Genomic DNA, 24,375 nt, shown 5'->3' with positions numbered 1-24,375 from the left:
AATGGAATGTGCAGAATATCCAGTACATTGACAATGGAATAAGCAGGAGAATTAGTAAACTCCTTTGAAAGTTTCAGATACACACTAGGATAATCCATTTTTTGATTCCAGTCTGATTAGACTGGTTTTGTTTTCTAGCTTGCTGATAAAGTGAAAGTCTTGTACAACTCTAAACAGCATACACTATATTTGCTCCTGTCTTGAAGAAGTAGTCAAGTACAAATGTATTCTTACAGTTACTAAATTTTAACTCCTTTCCATGCTTAGACAGTCCTACTGGGCAGACAGTTGGTATCAACACCCTGTCGGGAGCCAGGAACCAGAGTATTCTGCCACTTAAATGTTTTGGCAAGTTTACAAGGTCGGGGAGGAGGATAAGACTTGGACACTGCTTCAGGCAGAAACCCAGTTTCAGCTTGGATTCTGTATGCTCCCCAAAATAAATGCAGCCTGCAGAGCTTCCAACTAATCCAGAAATCATAGAATCATAGAATCATTTCGGTTGGAAAAGACCTTCAAGATCATCGAGTCCAACCATGATGTTACCTCCTGTCCAAAAAAGGGGAGTAGGGAGGGCAGACAGCTTTTAAGTAAATTTAAGCAATGATATCGTACTCTCTCTAAACATGTATCCTAGCAAAAATACAATTGCCATAGCAACCCAGTTAATTAGCAAAGAGATGCTAACAATGTCTTTTTGGTTGCTGAATGTTTTCATGCTAGCAACTGCTGCATATGACAAATATTTACTTGCACAGTATTTATCTCAAATCTGCAATGGCAGCACTAAACGATGTACACAGGTATACCCAGTACAAGTCACAGCACCTTTGATAAATAAAACATGTTATGTAAGGAGATATGCCTGAGCAGAACCCAATTTAAAATTCCAGTTCTAGTCAGTCTCACAAGACCAAATTAGTCTGAGCTGGCTGTGATTAGTCTAAGTTAAATAATGGCTGGCAAGCAAAATTTGGGACCACTAACAACAGGAAGGATCTGGAAGAGCACCTGCCTTGTGGAAGCGCACACACATCCCATCCATATTGGGAACAAACACCTGAGTAAACCGCAAGTGATAAAGCAGGACGGCTTGTGATAATGGCAGCTGCCAGTTGGAATAAAGTAACTGCCTGCACCAGTAAGGGCCACCCTAAAATATTGCTAAGGTAAGGACAAGCTGCTGATCTCAGCAGTTCCCACAACAGAAAAGATTAAGTTAAGTAAGTTCATCATGGAAATGCTTGGATTATGGCAGTCCTAAAAGTACTTTGTTTACCATCAGCATCTGTAAGGGTCTTACCACAAGAAACAGCCATTTTACAAGAATGAAATCTTGCCCCTCTGACAGCAGTTAAGCTTAAGCTGCAAGTCAGAGCAGAGACAAGACCTCGTAACACATGCCCAACACACATTTTACAACTCTTCCACTTCAGGTATTTTTGTTGTAAGATACTAAAAGAACTGGCCCAAAGACAGCTGTAGTGAAGTCCTCAATAGTGATTTTTATTAAATTAGTTGCTTTATAAAACATTGCAGATGTCATAATTGTTAACATAACAATTTGCCCAACTGTAGTAACTGTTGCAGTTTGCTAAGCAAGTTTTTTTTTTTTTTAAATGAAAGAAAATGGCTGAGTCGTGAAAAGTCTACCACAACCCATGAGAGCCCAAAAGGAAGTCTTGGTTTTTTACACTTAAACCAGGCAATTAACAGTTAAAGAATACCCAACCCATACAGCTGCATTAGTAGAAATTTAGATGAATGGAAACTAAACTTCATACTCAAGACACAAGTTGTTTTTTTCAAATAAGCAACTCTGTCCTTGTTCTGACCCACCAAGTGTTCTGTTCAGATGTCAAGCATTGACGTAGTGGGTATCTATCTCAAGTGATGCATTCCCAGGTACAGTATCCTCACTCTGAAGTCAGCAGTTCCCCATCACAATATACTGAAAACCTCAAGCTCTAACTTAAGACAAAGCAATTGTAATACTAAGTGCACACCATGCCCTTGCTGCAAACTGCTTTTGTTCATCAAACAAGTCATTCAAGGAGGTACAGTTAAGGCCATGTCACTGAACTGTGCTGGTAATAATACTTTGCCTTGTTGAAATTTCTTTCCAATTTAGTGGCTGTTACTATAAAATCAAATAGCAACAGTTACCATTATCAGAATTTTGGGTTTTTTAACTGCAATTTACATAGCTTTTAAATGTCTTCATTCTAACCCCTGACCACAGAACAGGAAGCCCAGTGCTTTAGCATGGACCCGTCAGGAGTTAAATCACCAGCACAGAGATACTGCAATTTTGATTGTAGCATTTGGCAGAATTGAAAGGAAGAAAAGTTGTGCTACATGTTTAAGGGATTATGGGCAACAGAAAGACAATAGAAGGGGAGATAAGTGTCACATGAAGTCTTCAAAGTCTTGTACATATTCTCCATCGTATCCTCCATAATCAGCCAGGTCATCTTTCATAGTAGCCTTTAAACCACCTCCAGGCACAACACCTTTTTTCTTCTTTTTGGCTTTATTCTGCTTAAATAGGAAGAGCATGTCTACTTTAAAATCCACAGTAATTTGTCCTTACTCTAAGTAGAGCAATGCCACATGTCTTTGGGTACCAGCATTCGCATACCCATGTGGTAAATGCACTGTTGTTGCCAATGATTTCTACCCCTGCATTTTGTCCCACAATGCAGTCTAGTCATAGTAAAGCTATGGCATTTTCAGGTGTCCCACAGGACAGGAATTTAATGTGGCTTTTATTACCAGAGGCTGAATATCTTTTTTTTTTTTTTTTCTCAAGGAAAAGGAAGTCCTAAGCAAACTTTACAGAACATTTCACAGTAAAGAGTAAAGCTCTTCCTTACTGGTTTGGTGCCATTGTAGGTTTCAGTGGTTGACCAAAGTAATTTACATGAAAAGCCATGAGAGAAGAGTATGTATACTTCCTATTTTTTATACTTTTTCTTTTTAAGCTTGCTTGGTTCAATAAGTCACAGGTCTCTCTCCAAAGTGCTGTTCACATTAAGGAAACAGTTTATCACATTTGCCAGCTCCACACTTAATGCATCAACACTGGACATTGAGTTTGTTTTGCATTAAGGTGCCCCATGCGGGCCTGGGAAGTTAGAACTGGCATCACAGAAGAACACCTGCCGCTGGAACAGTTCCTGTCTCAGAGGTTTCCCATTTACAAGTTGCTACTCATGTGGACAACACCCTGCCATTTGTTTCCTACCAATCCTTCAATCTGGTTTAAAACATACCAAAAGAGAGGCACTACCAGTCATGTTTTCCACTTGATTTTGTTGCTATCTAATGATTCAATTTATTATTGAACTCCAACCCACCTGGAGTTTTAACATAGATGTATGCTATAAAACACAATGCTTTGCATCACATAAGCATCAGTTAAGCTATTACATCACCTTTTAAAACTTACCCTCTTCCTTGCCTATGTAGTTATTGCTCCTTTAGTTTGCATGACAGCATAAAAATCCCAGTTACCTGCTGTTCAAAATCCCAAACTTTGCCAAAGATTTAAGTTACTTCCATAGAGTGGTATTATATTGACATTTAACTCTAAAGTGAGGCTGACTTTTGTCTTCAGAATATTCGTGTAAGACATTTTAACTCCAAGACAGCATAAAGTGGAACAAGGGTAGCACTTAGGTAACATTTATGTAAATTAATCAAGGTTTTGACTGTGATCTCTAGATTCAATCAACTCCTGATTACCTCACACAGTGAAGAGGATTTAACGCTAAACCAGTATCCAAGGTTATCTTTTAATCTCCTGCTACTACCTGTAACAGAATCAGCAGTTCAACTCAGTGTTAAACCTATTGCCATTTTGCAGATTAGCCCCTTAGCGCATGTTGTTATTGCTGCAGAAACACACAGAAGTCTTACCTTTTCTTGTTTTTGTTTTTCACTGCATAGTACTGTCAAAGTATTTGTGATCTTTTTCAAATCATCAATTTCCACTACATCGGGGGGGAGAAAAAAAATAATATTCTTTATCAATATTGTTCTTAGAAAGCAGTTAAATAATGTAACATCAACATTCTCTAAAAATTAGAAATAAGCATTAGTAATAAGTACAGGCAATTACTGGATTTAAATCAGCAAAATACAGACTGGGTAATTCTGGTCCTTACAATCACAATTACTATTTCAGATGGTCCCTAGTAAGCAGCTTGAATGCTGTAGAAGGTAAAACTTGCAAATTAAGAGTTAGGGAACACAAAAGTCTTAATGAGGAGGAATTTGAACAGTAAAATATGGATCCAGTAAAACACAGTAAAGCATATCAAAAGGAGCAGTGGATTAACAATAAGTTATTAACAATAAATGGTCCAAGAGGTTGCAAGTCCTTCACTTCAGAAGATCTGAAATCCATCTGAAATGTAAGTACCAGCTCCAGTCAGCCAGTGATCACTGTATTTATACAGCACTAAATAGTATCAAGTTACCACTTCACTGAAGGACAACATGTGTACAGTACAGGAAAAGATCTCAAGCAATGAGTTTACCAAGTAGTTCAGCCTACCCAAGCAGTGGAAAAAAATTAGGTTTAGTTTTATCTCTGGACAGTTACATGTTAAGTTCCAGAACAATTTATTTTGCAGTCCCAGAATTACACGAACTCAATTTTATAATGGTTTCCTTCCAAATGAGCTACTCAAGTTACCTGGCTCAGAGAATTTATTATTATTTTAGAAATGGCTTCAAGAAAAACATGCAAGATTCAGATCAGCATAGAAATTCACACTTTTAAAAGTGACTGTCTTTAACTGACATGCAGAAAGAGTAACTTGTACAAGCACACAATCTCTAATAAAGTTTGGGGGAACAGAATTGGATACTAGTCAGTGAAACAGATTATTACTTCATTTACTATAAACTACACAGATCAATCTTGATTTAAGATTTACTATAACAGCATGTTTTCAACTTCAACTCCATTACAATTTTGGTAGCAGTGTATTCTAGGATGTTTTTCGCTTAACTTACATGAGATACATACGTCTCGAACTAATGCTTCCAAAAAACTGGCATAATGTAATGATTTTTCATACTGTGTGATTTTCTCTTTTAGTAGTTTGCCAAATTCCGTAAAGTCATCTTTTGAAGAGGGATTCATGGCATCTATTCCACAAGTGTTATTTACACCTGCACAGAAAGACAGAGGTATTATAGAAAACATTAGCTGTGATCTCTAAAAGATGACACCAGAGGAAACAAGTAACCTCATTCACATTCAGTTCCTCACCTCCACTGAAGCTTTACAAAACCAAAGCTGAGGTTTGCTCACTCACTTCCCACTGACTTCTGCCACACTAGAGCTAACAGCCTGAGTTACTAGTCTGTATGGAGAGAGACTTTGCTGCAAAGCTTAGTAATTTGAACCAGCTATTCCTGTTCTCTGGACCAGTGTGCACCACATGAAGCACCTTTCCTCTACGATAAGGAATTCCTGTCTTGAGCTTGTAACTGCAAAATTTACTTGGTTCTTTGCAACTGTATTCAATGCATTCCCCCTGACCCAGGGCACTGTACTCTTTCAGACTCACAGAGCAGAATTTTCACCGAGTAATAAGCTGTATAATTCACTATAATCAAGGAAACATGCTCTCATGTTTGAAGAATGCTGCTGTGAATCAGTATCTCTGCTAGTTCTGTCAAAGCACAAAACCAGAATGATCTGCTTTAAGTCTACTTTGTCTATGCCAGGAAACAAGCTCATTCCACCAACTTAACTGGCTTTCTCAACATCGAGCTTATTGCATAGATTGCCCGAAGTAAAGCATGCATGAGTTGTGCTGTGCCACACTCGTCCAAAGCCTCATTAAATCCATGTTGTAAAGCACCTCAGAACATTAAGAGACAGCACTTTTTTCTTTTTTTTCTTTTTATACACTCATCTTTTACCAGAAGTACCAATATGTTGGAAAATTGAGTCGGCCATCTTTTTCCTACAACTCCTACTGTAACATGTTAAGAAAAAGCACCTTCTATTCTGAAATGTTTCTGTGGTTTTTGCAATTAGTCCTTAGTACCAGGACATGCCTCCAGTAGTCTGGATTTAAACCCCTCTTTATTCTCAGTAACACAACCTGCATGTGCTCCCACAGTCAAATCCTGCTCAGTTCTTTTTGCAGGGTATCCACACATAACACAGTTTTATTTAGAGGATACAGCACTTCTGTGCTGCTACGGTTACAGTGACTTGCTTGACTTGGGCACAGCACACTTACCAAATGTTTCTTTTGCTAATTCAAGGTCTGACTCCTCTTGTAACTTCTTTAGTCGTAGTTTGTCTGCTAACTGTTCTTCTGGGGTAAGTTCTTTGTGTTCCTCTGGTGCCTCTAACTGAATAAAAAAAGGTATATGGGGAGAATGTTATATTTCTTACCCTTGAGCAGAAGTAGTAGAAGAAATCATGTTTTTTCCAGTGCCACTTGAATAGCTTACTTCTGCCTGAAGTCAATACACTTCAAGCATGTACAGACCTGAAAACCTTTCCAATGAAGTATAACAATGCCACATTGTTTAAGAAATTGTTCATTTTACAAGAAGTGGGAAGAAACACCTTAGAACTAAGTTTCACAACTGCATGTTTTATCATGTGGTGCATACAAAAGAAACAGAGATAAGCATTATTTCTATAACTGGTTAAATTACAGAGAAATTAAAGCTAACATCCCCCAGATGCATTAAGTACAAGACAAGTTTGTTTTATCAGACTAGTCAAGATATTTACAGGTCTTGTTGAGCCGCGCAAACCCCGCCCCCCCAAACCAACCCAAAGCTGCCCTCTAAATTTTGACACCTGGAAGAAATAAGGGCTTACCCTTTTTTTAAGCTCCTCTTGCTTTTTCTTCTGTAGCTTTTCTTTTTCTTTTATTTTTTCTGCTATTTTCTTTTTTTCTGAAACTTTTGGTTCTGTAAAACATTGAACAATACAGCTCTCAAGAGGTCTACTGATTTTTTTTTCAGCAACTATAGAATCACTAATCAAATAGAAAGCCACAGAGCTCAATTACTGGAATCTGAACAGAGAGAGTTAAAAGACATGCTTTGTCAGAAATAAACCCAACCCTATTATGTGGGTTTGATTCTTCAGATACACTCAAGACAAAACCAGTGTCTGTTCTGATGCTGTGTACAGAATCCTGTATTACTTTTAAGTCCTACCTTGTTTTATCTCCGTCTCCTTTACTTCCTCCTCTTCCTCCTCATCATCCCAGTTATCCTACAAAATAAGTTTTAATTAAGATTCTTTTACAGATACTTTCTACTTGTTTAGGTAACAAAAACAAAGAACAGCAGCTTACATATAACCTCTTTAAATGCTCACATATCCATTAATCTTACATATTGAGTGAGGAAGCGGGGAGGAAGTCGTGAGAGCTGTACAAGGGCACGGCTTTTGGGAGTTGACCAAGATGTTTCAGAATGACTTCTTACCATGAAAAGGGCAGCTTTTATTCAAAGAATCAGAAAGCTCATGTCAATATAGTTACAAAAGCAAGCTCATGAAAAGTCAAATCAACACCCACAGTAAAACATGAGTTTATTATAATTTCTTGTATTACACATTACAAGATACTGGAATGCCATTGCATGCATACATGTAGTACAGCCACCACTGGAAACAAACAACTCAACAGAAACCATTTGAAACCAGAACGCGCTGTCACCACCACCCAAAGACCCATTCCTTCCCAGACACCCACTCCCCATAGCTGAGTGGCACCAGTGTGCCCCTCTGCCCTGTGCTGGGAAAAGCATTCCTGTGGCTGCACGGGAACTGCGACACACGGGTGAACACTAACCCAGATCTGCTGCCAACAGAACGCGCAGCAGACAAGGCTGTGCTGTAGGACCAGGGAAAGCAGCAGTAAGCAGACAGAGGAGAATGCAGGGGCCCCAGCTTTGAACAGGAATACCAACTTCTAACAGTCACAAGATCACATTTTTGACCAATAACTACAGCCTTTTTTTTAATAAGCAAAGGAACTATCAAAAGACTTCTCACAAACAAATCAGTTAAATCACAGAATCATAGAATCGTTTAGGTTGGAAAAGACCTTTTAAGATCATCGAGTCCAACCGTCAACCCAACACCACCATGCCCACTAAACCATGTCCTGAGGTGCCTTGTGTACACATTTTTTTAACACCTCCAGGGATGGTGACACCACCACTTCCCTGGGCAGCCTGTTCCAACGCCTGACAACCCTTTCAGTAAAGAAATTTTTTCTAATATCTAATCTAAACCTCACCTGGTGCAACTTGAGGCCATTTCCTCTCATCCTATCACTAGTTACTTGATAGAAGAGAAGAGGTGTTTGCAGTAACTCTGCCTCCAGTTTTCACCTTCAGCACGTTCAAGATTCATGGTGGTCCTCAGCCACCGCACGGCACGCCTCACCGTCAGCCATTGCTCACAGCCCTCCTTCCTTTCAGAGCCACTGTCTCCCACTCCTCATGGCCACTGACCTGTACCCAAGTGGATGATCCATGGTTCAAAATACTACATGGTTCAACCGAATACTGAGGAAGCATTGTTTTCCACAGAACTGACCTGTTGATGTCATCTGCAGACTTTGTGAGCAGTAATTCTGCAGTTTCTTCCTGACAGTTACCTGAGTAAGGGTTAAGGGAATACATATTCTTGTCCTAATGCCACTCCAAATTCTAGCAGATGGCCTCCGCATGGAAATCAATGCTCTTAAAATTGATCTGAAGTTACATGCTGAGTACCACATGATGTACACACCAGAAGTTAAAGCCAAAAATTCTCACAGGAATCTAATTTTAGTTACCTGTTTCAACTCAACTTGCAAGCTTAAGAGACTACACTTGACAAGCCCTAGTTTACACAAAAGTCACACATACTGTCAATATGCCGTTATAGGTAAGCTTAAAAACCATAAATCCTAAATTTTGTGATTTCCACCTCACAGCAGTAATGCAGGCGGTCATGCAAGCTACTTATTAATTTCTAAGGGTTGCTACTGGCAGTAGCAGTATTTCACTGCAATGTGCTGATCCAAGCAAGGAAGACACCTGAGTTCATCTACCAGCTCACTCAAGTTAATTGGCACTTGTAAGGGATTCGGCTTCCCTTCCACATTCCAAGAAGCTGACTTGAATTTGGAGCAGCATTATTTTAGGTCACATCTAATTAAGAGTTTGTTACACCCACTTCTTAAATAGCTCTTTTCATTATTGCTGTATATAGCTTGCTGCCTTATCCCTTGCCCTGTCCTTCACAGACAGATCTTAAAATCAAGTATTTTATGGTGCAAAAACCCAGAGGAAGGGCACCCTGCCCATGATGTAAAGATACTCACAGGACTGAAGGAAGCTACGTCATTAGTAAGTTTGGGAGACTGAACAGAGGGTACACGGGCAAAGACTTCCACGTGACGACAGACACACTCCTTCCCCACAGCAGACCACATGCCTGCTAGCCACGCCTGCACAGGGACAGCGCACAACATGATGGCAGTTTCAGCCTGCAAAGCTGGGATGATGAAGCGACACAGAAATAGCAGACCCTTCAGAGGGCAGCGTGACTGCCTGCCATCTGGCCCAACCTGGCCCTGAGCTGTTAGGTGGAATTTAAGATCTCGACTTTAACTGGAGTGATCGTTGCCTGCCGGGAGCCCACCCACAGCCCCACAAGCAGAACAACGCTGCTGGAACCGGGAACAGGCAACCGCGAGCTCGGCGTCATCGGAGGAACGCTCCTGGTAGGGCAACCTGCGAGACATCACCATCTGAGGATTCACTCTTCAACCTGGTGTGCTATATGCAGGTCTCCCAGCTATGCTGAATACTCTCTCACTCTTCTCCAAGATTTTTGTTTGTTTGTTTTTGAACAGCAATAGAACATGATTAATATACTGGGCAGGCCTTTTTTTTTTTTTTTTTTACTGGGGGCGGGGGGAGCATCCAAATATACACCTATTTCTATGTTTTGTAAATGCCAGTGAACTCTCTCAGAGGAAAAGAAAATTGCTTTAGTGCTGCATCTTTGCACTGATACTATGTAATTCAAAGAGGACATCTTTATTCCAAAACATATCCACTACAGTAGCTTAAAACTTTGAAGTATTTCAACAATACTTATTTACGCATACTTATCTAAACTAAGGCTATTGAAACATCTTCCATTTCATGTAAATAAACCCTTGATGAGAGCAGCTCTCTTACGATTTCATATGCTCCAATACATGTACCTTAAACATATGACAACGCACATTATTCCCCCCAAAAAACAGAAGACATGACTGGAAAGTGACAGGTGCTCCAGCATTTAGATTCCCAGCTAAACCTGAATGCTCTCCTTCAAAGCAAAATGACTGTACCATGCCAAAGGCTGTCGCCTAGATGACAACAAGCACAGCTCCCAGTTTTGGCTTTGCTAAGCACAGAATTGCCCAAAAGTAAACAGATGAAAATTCCTTGGCAGGAGGCCCATCTTCTGGGAAACTTGTGTTCTGGGTAACACTGGAAAGTAGTTTTGTTACTGATGAAGATGCTAATTTTAAACCTGGGGAAGTCAAAGTTTCCTAACTTAACAGTTACTTTCAGTTCATTTCTAAAAAATCTTCCAAAATGAACTACAGAATCTGAATATATAAAACACGTTCCAAAACATGAAGTATCAACCTTAAGACAAACTAATCATCAGAAAAAACTTTGTACTTCTATTTTAGACCATGTCATTTTTCTTCTGTGGGTACTTCCCCAAGGTGGACCCTTGCAAACAAGGAATCTAGTGCTGAAGCAACCACCTCCCAAGCTCAGCTCTGTCATCTTTGTTGCTTCTACAGGAAGAGCAAATCAAAGTAAAATAAAACAGCTTTCTTTGCTGGACCGGTCCCTCTCTCTAGATGCAGCTCCAGTACTAAAGCCATAATCCCTTAGAAAGAGTTAAGTAGCTGCATTCCTACTACATGTGGGAAAACAGTATTCCTTTATTAAAACAGCCACAGAAAGCACGGGTGTCTTCAAAAGAATAACACTTTAGAGTCCAGTTCTCTTGGACACATTCTATCGTAGCAGAAAAGTTTCCCACTTTCAAAGGAAGGAGGAAAAGCAAGTCTCACAGAGAAAATTAGTCTAAGATTTATGTGTATATATATACATATATAAATTATATATATATGCATATAGTTACATACTAACCACTCTTTCCAAATGACTGTAGCTACTGTATACAGAGATACCTTTACTTATTTTGCCTGCTGTAATGTGACACCTATGATAACTATAGGGTGCGGGGAAATGATTAAATTTAAGAAGGAAAATGGACAGCCTGTAACTCAAAAATTTTTTAACTTTTTTTTTTTTTTTTAAGAGACGATGAACTACTTTTTTCATACTATTTATAAAAAGAAAACCACCCTAAGCTCCAAGGACAACTGTGTTAATGTTTTTCAGAGATTCTGGTAACACAGTCAGCAGCCTGAATAACAAACCCAACAAGTCCTCACCCAGTAAGCACCAATACTTTACTCCAGAAAGCTTCATACCTGTGACTATACTACAATGACCACACCACCCCGTGAGACTGTCTACTACAATATCTCAGCAGCTTGATTTGAAACAAAAAGGTCTTTTTCTGTCAACCTATTTCCATTCCTTACTTTCACCAAGCACGTTCCTTGTATGTTCCCTGGCATCATTTTGCTTACTGTCTGTACGAACGTGGAGCAAACTGAGGTTTCTGTGGCATCCACCATTCACTCCCCCTAGCTCACTAAGGGGCAGCTGGAACTAAATAGGCGAAAACAAGCTTTTAAGGAAGGTGTGCTTTTACAAGCATCAGAAACGAACATCCGCACCTTTTAATACCAATTCCATGCAGACATCACTCTCTGAAACACAGTAAAAATCCGTTTCAAATACTGCCTTAAGTAAACGTATTTTAAGTGATCAAGGCACTACCAAATCTGAAACTGCAGAGTAAGGCTGCTGTACTTTCCAACTGTGGCAGTGGGGCCTCGGGGGGGTGGGGTGTGTGAAGAAGTAGGAAAAAGGGGTGGAAAAGACATGCTGCCACACGACAATAGTTTCTGGTTGATAGCAGAAGCACAAATCCAGCACTGCTTTCATTAAATCCAATCCTAATGCCTCACCCAGCACACCATACTCAAAACTGGGAATCTGAAAGGCTACAGAAAGCAAGGGGAAACCAGCTGGCCACAGGAAAGCACCCAGAAGCCTGGCAAGCTGCTGGGAAGCAGCAGGTGGATCCCCCAAAGAACAGGAGACGCCTCTTCAGGCTTGAAAAGCGTCCGTCTGTCTGTCTTTTTTCCTCTGGAACACCCAATGCAGCGGGAACGAGCCTCGGGCAGAAGCGCCCACTCTCAGCGGGGATTAAGGGACGCAGGGCAGAGACCAACTCGTTTTCCACTTGGCATTTTGACTTGTCATCTGTAACCGACCGCTGCCCTTTCGGATCACCAAGCCCCGAGAGTCGCTTCTACCCGGGCGGAGCCGCCGCTCCCCCCCCGCCGCGGAGACCCCCGCCGCCTCCCCGAAGGCCCTGCCCGGCCACAGACACGCCTGCTCCCCCTCGCCCCGGGCCAGCGGATCACCACCGGGGACGCGTCAATCCAGCCGGCCCGACGAGGCGGGAGGCTTCCTCACCCGCCACCCGGGCCGGGCCGGGCCGGGCCGCCGCGGGCCCACGTCCCCCGCACACGCGGCACCATATGCCGGCGGGCCCGGCCCGCTCCCCGCCGCCCCCGGGCCGCCGCCAGCCGGCGGGGCCGGCCCCGCGGCCACGCCACACCGCACCGCACCGCGAGGGCCCGGCCAGGGCCCGGCCGGCCGCACCTTCACGTCGTCCTCCTCATCCTCGCCGGCCCAGCGGTCTCCGGCCACTCCCGGCACCAGCCGCTTCGCCACCGGCTCCACCACCTCGAAGCTGTCGGCGTCTGTAGGGGAGAGGAGAGCGGGTGAGCGCGGGAGGGAGCGGGCAGGGCCGGGGGGGACGCCGGCGGGGCGCGGGGGCCGCCACCTACCCCACGAATCCGCCGCCTCCGCCGCCATCTTCCCCGCCGAGCCGCGACCGCCGGCGCTCGCAGCAGGCACGGTGAGGCAACCGCGCCAGAGCGGCTCCAGCCAGCGCGGGGCACGCCGGGACGACGGCGGACTGCCCGCCGACAGCGCGCTCTCCCCCCCCTCCTCCCCTCGAGTCCCCGCCCACCGGCGGGCGGTGCGCGTCGCCATGACGGGAGGGCTGAGAGGGAGCGGCGGGCCTGAGGCCGATGCCGATGCCGATCCTTCACGGGCGGGCTGAGGAAAGGGAGCGGGGCCGCCCTCGTCCTTCATCCTCCACCGCCCCAGGCCCCGCAGGCGCGGTGCTCTTCCCGAGGGAAGGCCCCTTTCCCGCGGGCTCTGAGGCGTTATCGCGGAGCGACAGCTGCGGCGTGAGGGGAGACTCCCCCGCCCCTCCCCGCCCCGGGGCCCGGCGGGCAGATAGCCCCTCTGGTGAGCGCTCCCTCCAGAAGGGATGGGTCTGGCAGTAGCCGGTGAGAGAGATACAGGTTGGTTTCTTTCCTTTGGTGGAATGTGTCCACGCAAGGGGAATAAGGCAGGCAGCGTTCTGAATTACAGCTCCTGTCCCTGGAACCGCTGTCCTGGCATATTGCCCTCTAAAGAAGAGGGAATAAGCTCTGTTACAGTAAGAGTTCTTACACTCGGCACGGGCTACTACCTGAAATCACAGGTAAGGTTAAAGCAGTAACATTTCATACCTGCATAACTACTCTGTACAGGGAAGCTGCTGATTTTCACACACTCTCTTCACACCACTATTGAACAAAGAGCCTGGGGAGTCAGCCCCAAACCTGAAAACTGTCCTTCTTCCCCAGTAAAGACAAAGCTTGGGGCAGTCTGGGCTGATTCCTCACACCCTCTGCAGATGACAGGGCTTTAACACAAATTGGCTTAATACCACAAAAAACAGCATCAGCTTCGAGAAGCGAGCCTCAGACAAGGTGAAGGTTGCCAGCTGACACTTCAGTGACTGCCTTCTCCTGTTCTTGTTTGTTTAGGCTTCATCTTCTGATACTGCAGACTGGCTCGTCTAGGACAGTAGAAGTAACATCGTCGCATTCAAAGGCTGGGTTTCTAGGTATGGATTCTTGAAAATATGTAAGAAATGGACACAAAAATGGAATATGAAGGGATAGAAAAAGGGGAAAATAGTTTAAGATTTTTTTTAAAAAAAGGAGAAAATCCTGTTAAAGTATGTATTAGGGAATTCATCTGGGAGTTACCCTCATACCTGGTCTGAATTTATCCCCTTATCTTTGCTGCCATGCCTCCTTTTTTCCTTAGGGAAGAAAAAGCCAGAAGCACACTCTTTTCAAGATACTATACCCATTAAAAATACTAATGTGCGATTCAAACAGAGCAAAAGGCAAAGACTAGGAAAACACCCCAGTTGTTGACCACTAAACTTCCTTAGCTGACTTTCCTTCAGCTGACTCAGATTCTTCTTTTCCTTTCTTGAAATGTTAGCAGTACTGATGAGTTAAACGCTTGTTGCTTTTCAGTCAGTCCAGAACTGCTTGATTCTATGAATGTGGCTATTTTAAAGTATTCTGGGATCTGAGTTATTTAATAATATTTAGCAGTAATAACATGAAGATCAGCATCATCCCACTAAGGTACCTTGACAGCATCCCTCTTACCTTGCTGAGGGACTCACATGCGCTACCTCAGGAGCACCACTGTGCCATCTTGGATGTCTTCTTCCTAGAAGCATTGTCATTCTGTCACAACACTGAAATAATTTCCAGTTGATAGATATACTGGAAACTGGACAAGAAGCAAGAACCACAAATCCAGAAGTTCTACCTAGCAAGGCCTGTGTCCACCTGAACACTGCTCTGCCTTCAGCTGTTTTTCAATTCAGAGGACTTTGGGAGTGGGATGTGAAAAAGCTCATCTGCCAATACTGTTCTCTGAACATCTTTCACATGGACTGGACTTGTCAGCAAATAATCTACCTCAAATTGTAATAATGTACGTTACTGTACTGGAAGAAGGCATAGCCTGATAAAGCTAGGCGAGAAGATAGAAGATCTGATTATCAATGTATTGTTGAGTAAAGAGGTGTATCAGTGACAGGACAGTGCATTTCTCCAGGTGTCCAGCAAAAGCGATAAATGAAGTTGGTCAAACTCCCAGGTTGAGGACCCACTTCCCCTGCTGCTGCAGTAACCCACCTGGCAGCCTGGGGGAGGCTTTCAGGCTGGCTGCATTTGGTCACTTCTTATGGTCCTGCTGGAAATGCATTACACAAGTAATTTAATGGAATGATTATATTGCTGAGTGGGAGAGAGAAGAAAACAAAAAATAGTTGAAGTCTGATGCCTGAATGTTGCAATAAAGTGTCTCCTAATTCCCTAAATAATAGGATAAGCATATAGTAAAGGTAGGTTATGACTTAATCTAGCTTTCAGGTTTGTGATCAGCCAGGAAGAAACATGGGTGGCTGGCTGCGGTAGAGCTACGAGCAATAGTCTAGCAGCCAGAATGCACTTTCACAATTTATCCATGTGATGCTGTTTAGGGTGTGATTTTTTTAGCCCAGAGCCCCGAGGGATCGTGGCTTTGTGACCACCAGAGGCATATAGGAGAGTCCTTTACCAAAAACTTCAAACACAATATCTGACCTTAACCAAATGGAGCAGAAGTGTAAAGATCATCACCTACTGTTGTAGGTGTCTACAAATACAAAACTCTGTCCTGGGACTGAAGACAGACTCGAGGGATGGAAAGGCTGTAGTCCCAGGACACAAACCCACCTGCAAGTCATCACTCTTCTCCATCCTCCTCCCCACCGATCCCAGGGAACGTTCTATTTTGAAACTCTCAGGCCCGTCTTGTCTCTTTAGATAGCTCTGCCCACAAGACCGAGGGAGAGAGACCTCAGTGGCTCCAGAGCTCTGGTTTAGTCAGAGGTAAGCAGACCTGATGATGTTTGATGCTCCGCATTGTTTGGATGTTGCTGATGGAGCAGGTTAGAAGTGGAGGACACCTTTATCTCGGGATTAAACACCAAAGCCATGATGCGCCTAGGGGCTACAGACCAGGTGCCCCTGAGCCTCCTCCAGCCAAGCTTTTCAGTGGTATGTTTCCTTCCACCTTGTCAAAGAATATCAAATACATAAAAGCTGGAAACATTAACTTCACCCAGTTTACTTCACTGCTACCTCCCAACTCTGTGATTTCTGTGAGAATCTGAGCGATTAAGTGGAAAAGGAGGATATATTTTGTCTGAAGATAATAAATTTAGAAGAACATGTGTCTTTCAAATAACAAGTGGAAGGATCTATGATACTATGATATATGTTGGCTAGAAAAAAAAATATTACTTCCAAATTTATCATCCTTTTTTTGTTGTTACCCATTTACAAGGCAATATAAATAAGAATAGAGCATAGCTATAGATCAAATTATGTCCTAAGTTACATCCTCACCAAGTCTACACAGAGTTTCGTAAACTCAGTACGCTGTGAGGATAATTATGAAACTGCCAAGAACTGTGCAATGATTGGGAACATGTTAATTATAAAAATATTATGTATTTAGACAGCACATTTAAAGTCACTTAAACATTTGAATTAAAACAGTTAAGTATTATTCCCATTGTATAGATGAGGAAATTAAGGCACAAAGGAATAAAACCCTGCTCAGCACAGCTCTTGAGTCAGAGGAACTAGTACCTTCTAGGAAACCAAACAGTTATCATTTTGGAGAAGTCTTAAGGTTTCTGTTTAGGAGGAGAAACTAAGAAAAATGAGACAGATCAAGCCTTGTGGTCATTTTACAAAAGATATCCACTGGAATATGTATCACATATTGAAAATCAGACTCAAAGCAAGACCATCTTAAAAGAATCTGCTGTAATGATTTTAGTACATAAACCACATCTATTCTTTTTCAGCCTCCGGTATCCGTAACTTTTAAAACACACATACATAACAACACTTTTCCTTCTGTTTTAAAGGCTGAAAACTGTCTGAGACTGAGAAATGTCTTGCTTTACAGAAAACAGAGTCTTCAGTGAAGGATGATAGCAGCTAAAAATCATAAAAACAGTAGCCAGAGCATAAATATTTAATATAAATCTTTATGGTTCTATATACTAGAAATGATTGCAGAAGAAACACAGATTTGTAGAACATGAGTTCTCTTCCAATAGTATTTTACAAGATTCAGCCTATCAGTACAATGACATTTTTGCAAGTATCAAAAAAATAAAGCAGAACAGTTACATTACACGGTCAAGACAACCAAAATAGTGATGTGCTTCACAAAATCTATACAAGTTAATCCTTAGCAGACCATCCTTGCTTGCTTCCAAACAAAAACGCTTGCTGCCAATGTTTTGGAGTTTTTTAATTTTTTTTTTTTTTTTTACAAAATTATGACTACTAGCTAAGAAAATGATGCACCTATGCTACTGCTCACCAGCCATTGATCAACTTGTTTAGGATTTAAGTATCAAGAACCTAAGATGCAAATCTGACATGATGTGGGTTTGATGTAATCAAATCTTTGAGAGCAGTCCTTTAGCATCTTCAAGATACACAGTGGCAACGTTCTCCAGCTGAATGAGTTTCATGTGACTATTTTTTCCAGAAAAATTGTCTTCCCATGAACCTCCACTTAGCTTCCAATCCCCAGCAGCTTTAACTGATCTAAGCCCTGGAGCCCTTATTGCCACTTTTTCCTCTTCCTTTATTCTATCATGGTTAGTTTTCAGCTGGATCAGCTCCCAGTGCAGGCTTACCATGTGGCTGCATGAGCACCAGCGCTGGCAGAAAGAAGCAGGTAACAAGTGTGACCCAGGGAGGGAAGGAAAAGTAGGAGAGAAAGCCTCCCAGTCTTCATTCCATCAGCCCAGACTGCTGGGGAACTCTGCTGCAATCCCAGGTTTTCTTGTCAGTCTTCACATTCCGACTTTATACTATTCACAGAATGGATGTTAAAGTCCCTTTTAACTCCAATCCTCAAAACAATCATTTTGCCTGAAGATACTGATGGAACACCTGTGATGGATTACTTCTCCCAGAAAGAGGCATTTGTTTTCTAAAAACAAAGACATTTACCTCATTCTCAGGAGGTGAGGGCCATGAACAATTAGCTGTGCACTGCAGTCTGACGCTCACCTCATTGCCTGCGTGACTGAGATTGCTTTATTTCTTCTTGTATTGGTCTTTGATAACCAGTTTAAAGAAGTTTAATGGCATGAAACATGGAATTGGCATGACTGCAGATCAAAGGTACCATCTGTCATCTTTGCCACACAGATCCATAGAAGCTCTTTCACGAGAAAAATACTGCTGCTTTAACTTAACGCTCTACTTGCAGTGGAAGACGTTATTTTAATATAACTGATTAGTTTCTCTTTGCACCTGTTGGAACAAACTTGTCCAACTGAGCCAATATCATACCAGTAGGTATTGCCAGTTTTTAAAATTTTTTAAATTGACAATAGGTTGTGAATGTTTACTTTCTGGCCTTGACTTCTTGAATTCTATTAAATTCTAATTTAGCTATCTGTACTAGATTCATTTCAATTATGCAGGCATTAATTTTACATTGAAATTTTAGCTTTGCAAAGGTCTGCTCTCCAGGTCCTTCACACGGAACATACCAGGAGCACAGCACAGCGAGGGGACAGAAGAAGGCACGGTTAACTTTTCTAATTCCCCACACTTAGGCATACTCAGCGCTACTCCGGTCCTCACTCAGAAGCAAGAGGAATGACAGCAAGGGTCATGCGACTGGTTCAGTAGCCACAATTCCCTGCGATACAGGCATCTTATCACAGGCAGGGGCTCGCCTTAGTTTTCATATAAATGGTGAAGTTATGAATCTCATAATCTACTTTAATATACTAACGATACGTGGTTGATTCAAAGACAAAGAGGAACAAAGGGTACAATTTGCAATGCGATGCTATAAGGAAGCCAGAACCAGGGTGAAAAAGAAAGGAATATGGGTATTTACTCAGCAAAGTCACAATATTTTTGTGTTTCTGGACAGCTTTCCTTACCGAACAAGCAAGCTCTACTGTTAAAGGCGTTTCAGACTGCGGGCCAACATTACTGTTCTGCCGGTGGCAGACGGGTTGATGAGATTTCCACCCACTTCACCTTCTCCTCATCCACTCCTTCCTGGTCCCTTTTCCCATTGGGGCTCAATGCTTTTTCAGCTGCACCAATCCAACCATCAGTACGACTGCCCTCAAACTCAGACATCGGAAAGAACTGCATTTGGGGAGGGGGGATGATGTGCTACGAAAAGGACACTTGCTTCTCACAGCGAGCGAGAGCAAACTATTCCAACAGCTCTGCTGCCAGTGGCAGAGTGACCCCACACCGCGCTCTGTTCTCCTTCAGCACAGCACTCACTTAAATGCATTATCAAAAATACTCAGGTAAGTGCTTTGTTTAAAGAAGATATGTCTCCTTAGCATGCCTTTGGTTGATACCACTCTTGTTTTGGGAGCTTTTTAATCAGGTCTTGAAACATTCAGGCTTTCCGATACATTTCAAAAATCATGAAGAAATGTTTTCCTACAGAGACGGAAGATGAAATGAATCAAAGGTGGAAAGGAAGCCAATAACACCAAGTTGAACGCTATTCTAGCTATATAGCAGCTTAAGGAAGAAAAAAAAAAAGATTGAACGTGTATTGCCAAAGTAAGTATGAAAGACGTTATTTTGCTGTCAGAACCAAGAATGCTCAAACCTAGAACAGAATACGTATGGACATGTAAAATTAACACATGATTACCACAATCAAGCAAAAGACCACAAATGAAATCATTAAGAACTTTGGAAATAGGATGTTGTGTTTTCTAAAAATACGTAAAATTGGAATAAATGATACAGCTACAAGATTAACGGCTTAAGTTGCGCAATTCTACATTCAAGACTCAAGTAATGCACATAGTTGAGACTCCCCCGGTTATCAGTGTCAATTTTGATGTGCCCAATTTGATCCAGGCTCATGTCAGAGAAACAGTTAAGTCTCACCCTTGAGACTAAAACCTGGTAGATTATAACTTTGCTTCATGCAAAGACCGTTTATGCCAGAAGTATTTGACATTTTTAGGAACTTACATTTTGAAGAAGGTAGACTCATTCTGCAGAGAAAGTTCAGAATGATAAATACCAGACTTGCAGCACATTAAAATATTAATATTTAATATGTTTACTAAGCAGTCTCTGTTATTTTTGTTGTGCATCTATGTAGAACTAAATCCCTCAATTTACATTTTGATTTCCCTCACTGATCTGATCGTCACAACACAGATACAGCTGTAAAGTGCAATGTATGCTTTGGTTTCCTTAACTAAAGAAAGCACTTTTAGAATGGTTTTAGCCAAAGATAGGACCCACGTGTTTAAGGACATTATTTGAACAGATGATCCTCTCTTTTTACAGTCAGAGAAAAGCGATGAACTACTTAACAAAAATCGTTCTGTTCTGGTAGACTAATGAATTTTAAAGCAGTTCTATTATGTCAATTACTTGGAGAAATTTGGAAGAATTCCACATTAAACAAGGATTCACTGTTAAACTAATTTAAAAATCTCAGATTTAGATTTACATTTTAACGAACAACTAAAAAATAGTTGGCAAACCATGTAGCAATTCAGATACAAGCTGACCATTTTCAAAATCTATAAATATTTCCAGAACCATCTTGCTGACATAAAAACAGGAAGGAACGGGGATGGTTACAGGGTTCACACGTCTGCGCAAAAGCATATATAAAGGTAATGTTATGTACATTTTATTTCAATAAAGACATAAGACAAACAGCGTAAAGATGCCCAGATGCCCTAAAGATAAATACATTTAAAAGATTCTCATTAAAATGAATCTGTAGTATTTCTTTCCTGCAAGCAAAATACCTTTCTTTAAATACAAAAAAAATCAGTATTCTGAATTGCAAATGTTTTCACTTTTTTGCAGAAAATCTGCCATGATGGTTTTCTTTTTTAATGAATAAGGATTTTCCACAAAACAGGCTTGCTCTACATGCTAATTTTTTTAAACAGTTCAGTGACACAATGTGCTAGCTACATACACAACAGATAATATAGTAAGAAAACACTCAACCTGATGAAAAGTTAAAATCTTCATTAATACACTGGAAAAAGTTGACATAACTCATGCCTTTTAAAATCAAAAATACAAAAATTAAATGTTTTCCTAAAAAGATTTTCCTTATTTTAAGGACTCATTTGAAAATGAAGCTGCATGTAATTTGTACAATAAAATTGTACAAGTAAACAGGTAATATACATAAAAAATTAATTGACATACTTCTCAATTATCAGTTGTCCACCTTTAATTTCCAATACTGTACTTTCTTAACAAGCATACAAAATATCAAACTTCTCTTTAGAAAAAGTGCCGTTCTGTGACATCTTTTACACAAAAACAGTCTGAGCCTGTGGCGTGTTAATGCAGTCGAGAGGCAAAGCATCCTAACTTTTACAAATTATACCTTCCATAAAAAGCCTCCTGAAAAGGAGATTACACACCATTATAAAAATATCAACCTCTTGTAGTAGCTGCATTAGAGAACCAAGGCTGAAAGACTATTTCCATATAGCATAGAAAACCACTATGATAGCAGACTGACTGCGTCGGTGGCGTGGGAGTGTACTGTACCACAGGATTATGCATAGTTACTGCCAGGTACCTTCGCTGTCACACAGAGTTTAAAACTGATTGTAATGCAGAGTGTCACAGGGGTACCATCAGCCCATGCAAAACATCTTAAAATACTGAGCCACTGTGCAGAATACTTCAATCTTGGAGGAAACAGAAGGCAGCAGTAATTGAATTGCATCAAACCTAAGAGGTGACCAAACTAGTTCTCCTTTCAAGATTTGCATGCACAGCATAGTCTGAGGTATTCCTTGTCCATCAGTTGTTTGTGCCACTGCAAGATATTGTCTGTCCAGAGTACATGCCATCACAATGGTTTAAAATATTCTGAATATTAGTAATTCTTATATTCTTCTTATCTAGCCAGTCTCTTGATTTTTGAAAAGATTTCAACTACAGTAGAATATTACAGAAAGAAAATATAAATGCAGGGTTTTTCTTTCTAAATGAAACTTACATGGACTAAAACTAGAGAATATTTTTAAACAAATATACAGTATGCAGGCAGACGAAGCAGGAAAACGGCCATCCAACTGTTTAATAAAAAACTAAGAAAATTTGGCTATTTCCAGAAAAACTATGAAGCGCCTCAACTAAAAGGAATGCATAATGAAATTCTAATCTAATACAGGTCAAAAATGTAAAAAGGTTATAAACCTTAACAGGAAAAATAAAACAACTTTTACTGGCCATTCCTGTTGAAATGAGAATCTTAAAAGTAACAGAAAAGTGGCTACAAACCCACTTAGAGCACCGAACAGAGAGAAAATAAGAGTCCATTTTCAATCTCTGTTATATCATAAAATCCTGTGTTTCTACAGGTCAAACTGCTGGTGGCAGAAACAGAATTCTTTATAAACTGCAGATGTCCTGTACATAAAAAAAATTCATTGGAGTTGCACTAGTTCTAAAGACTTTTCTGTTCTAGCCTACCTACTGTGTTGTACTGTATTGTACTGAATGTATTCAATCTCAGATATATAAAGTCTCTTTCTGTAACCCTTGATTATTGTTGGGCACCAAAGATAAGAAAAGCAAGACGGGGTACAAAAATGCAAAATTTCAACAGTAATGGCAATGTTTTGTTTTAGTCCAAAAGGGTCCTGCATTTTCTCCCCCTTCAGTAATTAGACAAAAGGCTTTAATCTGGGGGTAGCAAGTCATGCAAGCGAAATCTGTCTCTGATGTGAGGTCGGACATCTTCGTTCTGTAGTGGGGGGGAAAAAAAAGTGTGGGTTTTAGGAGAATGAACACATCTATAAATCAGATTTTAACAGGGTCAATTTTCTAACACCAGTATTTTAATATAAGAAAATATAAGCCACGAATAGATGTCATTATAAGAGACTTACAGAAATAACTACATAACATTCACAACAATTTAGGAGTACTTTATTTGCATTTTAAGAAAAAAGGCACACATTACAGCCAACAATAGGCATTATTTAATCTAAATGCCTACAGAGTCTCAACTGCATTATGGTTGATGTTACAATTCTCCATTTCTTGATTAAAAGCATAGTTAGAAATAATGGTAGTCTGCCTTTTGCTATGTAAATAAGTCCTTGTGCATACGTTGAAATACTGCCCAGAGTATCCTTTTCAAAAAGAGACATACATGACTTTCAGCAGTCTAAATCTCAGTGACTCAAAACTTCTTAAAATATGTGAAAATACTTAAAAGAGCTAACTAACATGGGGGGGGGGGGGGGGGGGGGAGTGCAAATAAAGGAAACACTTACCAGCTCTACAAGTTTCTCCAGAAATGGAATCAATTTTAGGAGTTCGTTGTCATTTTTATCCATGAACCAGCTTTCTATAGGAATTCCATTTGAAAGCTAATGTAAAAAAAAAAAAAAAAATTAAAAAACCCAAACCATCAACACATGATTTATACTTAATTAATCTAAAAATATGACTTGTGAAATAGCATTTTGGGGAAAAAAATGTTTCCGAGCTAGGGTTTATTCATATGTATTTTTCTGCTGAAGTTTGTATTAAAATCCACTTCCAAAATATCTCCTTGCTTTGCATACATCACTACAAAAATTTCCACATCAAAGCTGAAATAGAACTAGCTCTAAAAGTTCTGCTGAACTGAAAAGCGTTGGTATTTTGAGAAAATTTTATGTTAAAACACACATGGATACTAACTGTGTACTGGCAAATGAGGCTAAGTCAAACAGGTTTTTGGTTTTTTGCTTCTTTAATGTAGGTGAGACGGTAGAGATCTGGACTTCTTTATCTATATAATAGGACTAACTGGAATAGTAACATACCATACTTCTGGGAAAATCTAAATCATAGGGTATAACTTTGTAACATTTAAGCATAAGCAATTTTCACAGCTGTGTGTCATTTCAACCAGTGATTTGTTCTTAATCATTTCACTAGCATTAAAAACTAAATCCACAATAGAGTCCGAGCAACAGACTCAGCAGACTGGTAGTTTCTTTAGAAAAGCTGAATGAGAAGTAAAGCTGACTGGTTATATACTCTGTTCATATAAGAAGTCACTTAGTTTGCACTTGATCAGCTCTTCACAAAAATCAAAGAAAAGCAAGCAAACCTGAGTGATTTGTTACAGTTTGGCACAAAACTCAAATAAGGAGTTAAATCAAAA

The 24,375-nt window shown here is 40.9% G+C and overlaps 3 protein-coding genes and 1 long non-coding RNA gene across 10 annotated transcripts in view; 2 read left to right on the top strand and 2 right to left on the bottom strand.

Moving 5' to 3' along the window:
• SPG11 (SPG11 vesicle trafficking associated, spatacsin) overlaps positions 1–2,994 on the top strand; it is a 38,246-nt gene extending 35,252 nt beyond the window's left edge. Inside the window, exon 41 of the transcript XR_008238391.1 lies at positions 2,813–2,994. The gene's annotated coding sequence lies outside the window, so the exon portion shown is untranslated. The remainder of the gene's footprint in view (positions 1–2,812) is intronic.
• On the bottom strand, positions 1,486–13,404 carry EIF3J (eukaryotic translation initiation factor 3 subunit J). Its single transcript, XM_052809027.1, is given in 10 exon segments — positions 1,486–2,541; positions 3,922–3,995; positions 5,026–5,184; positions 6,270–6,384; positions 6,866–6,957; positions 7,210–7,267; positions 12,874–12,974; positions 13,062–13,169; positions 13,172–13,224; positions 13,226–13,404. Coding segments are annotated over 10 exon segments (1,038 nt in total). The 5' UTR covers positions 13,372–13,404; the 3' UTR covers positions 1,486–2,409.
• Positions 12,917–15,129, top strand: LOC128151505 (uncharacterized). The gene is made up of 2 exons (XR_008238392.1): positions 12,917–12,995; positions 14,097–15,129. It is a non-coding gene; the product is annotated as an uncharacterized LOC128151505 (long non-coding RNA).
• Positions 15,130–17,144: 2,015 nt separating this feature from the next.
• CTDSPL2 (CTD small phosphatase like 2) overlaps positions 17,145–24,375 on the bottom strand; it is a 49,096-nt gene continuing 41,865 nt past the window's right edge. For all 7 annotated transcript variants that reach the window (XM_052809021.1, XM_052809019.1, XM_052809020.1 and 4 more), the window contains 2 exons: positions 23,495–23,590; positions 17,145–22,959 (listed from right to left, as the gene is read on the bottom strand). In XM_052809021.1, coding sequence (XP_052664981.1) covers positions 22,894–22,959; positions 23,495–23,590 — 162 coding nt within the window. In that variant the 3' untranslated portion in view covers positions 17,145–22,893. The remainder of the gene's footprint in view (positions 22,960–23,494; positions 23,591–24,375) is intronic.

The sequence above is a fragment of the Harpia harpyja genome, chromosome 14 (assembly GCF_026419915.1).
Source record: "Harpia harpyja isolate bHarHar1 chromosome 14, bHarHar1 primary haplotype, whole genome shotgun sequence".
Lineage (NCBI taxonomy): Eukaryota > Metazoa > Chordata > Aves > Accipitriformes > Accipitridae > Harpia > Harpia harpyja.
This window is presented reverse-complemented; position numbering and strand designations above follow the sequence as displayed.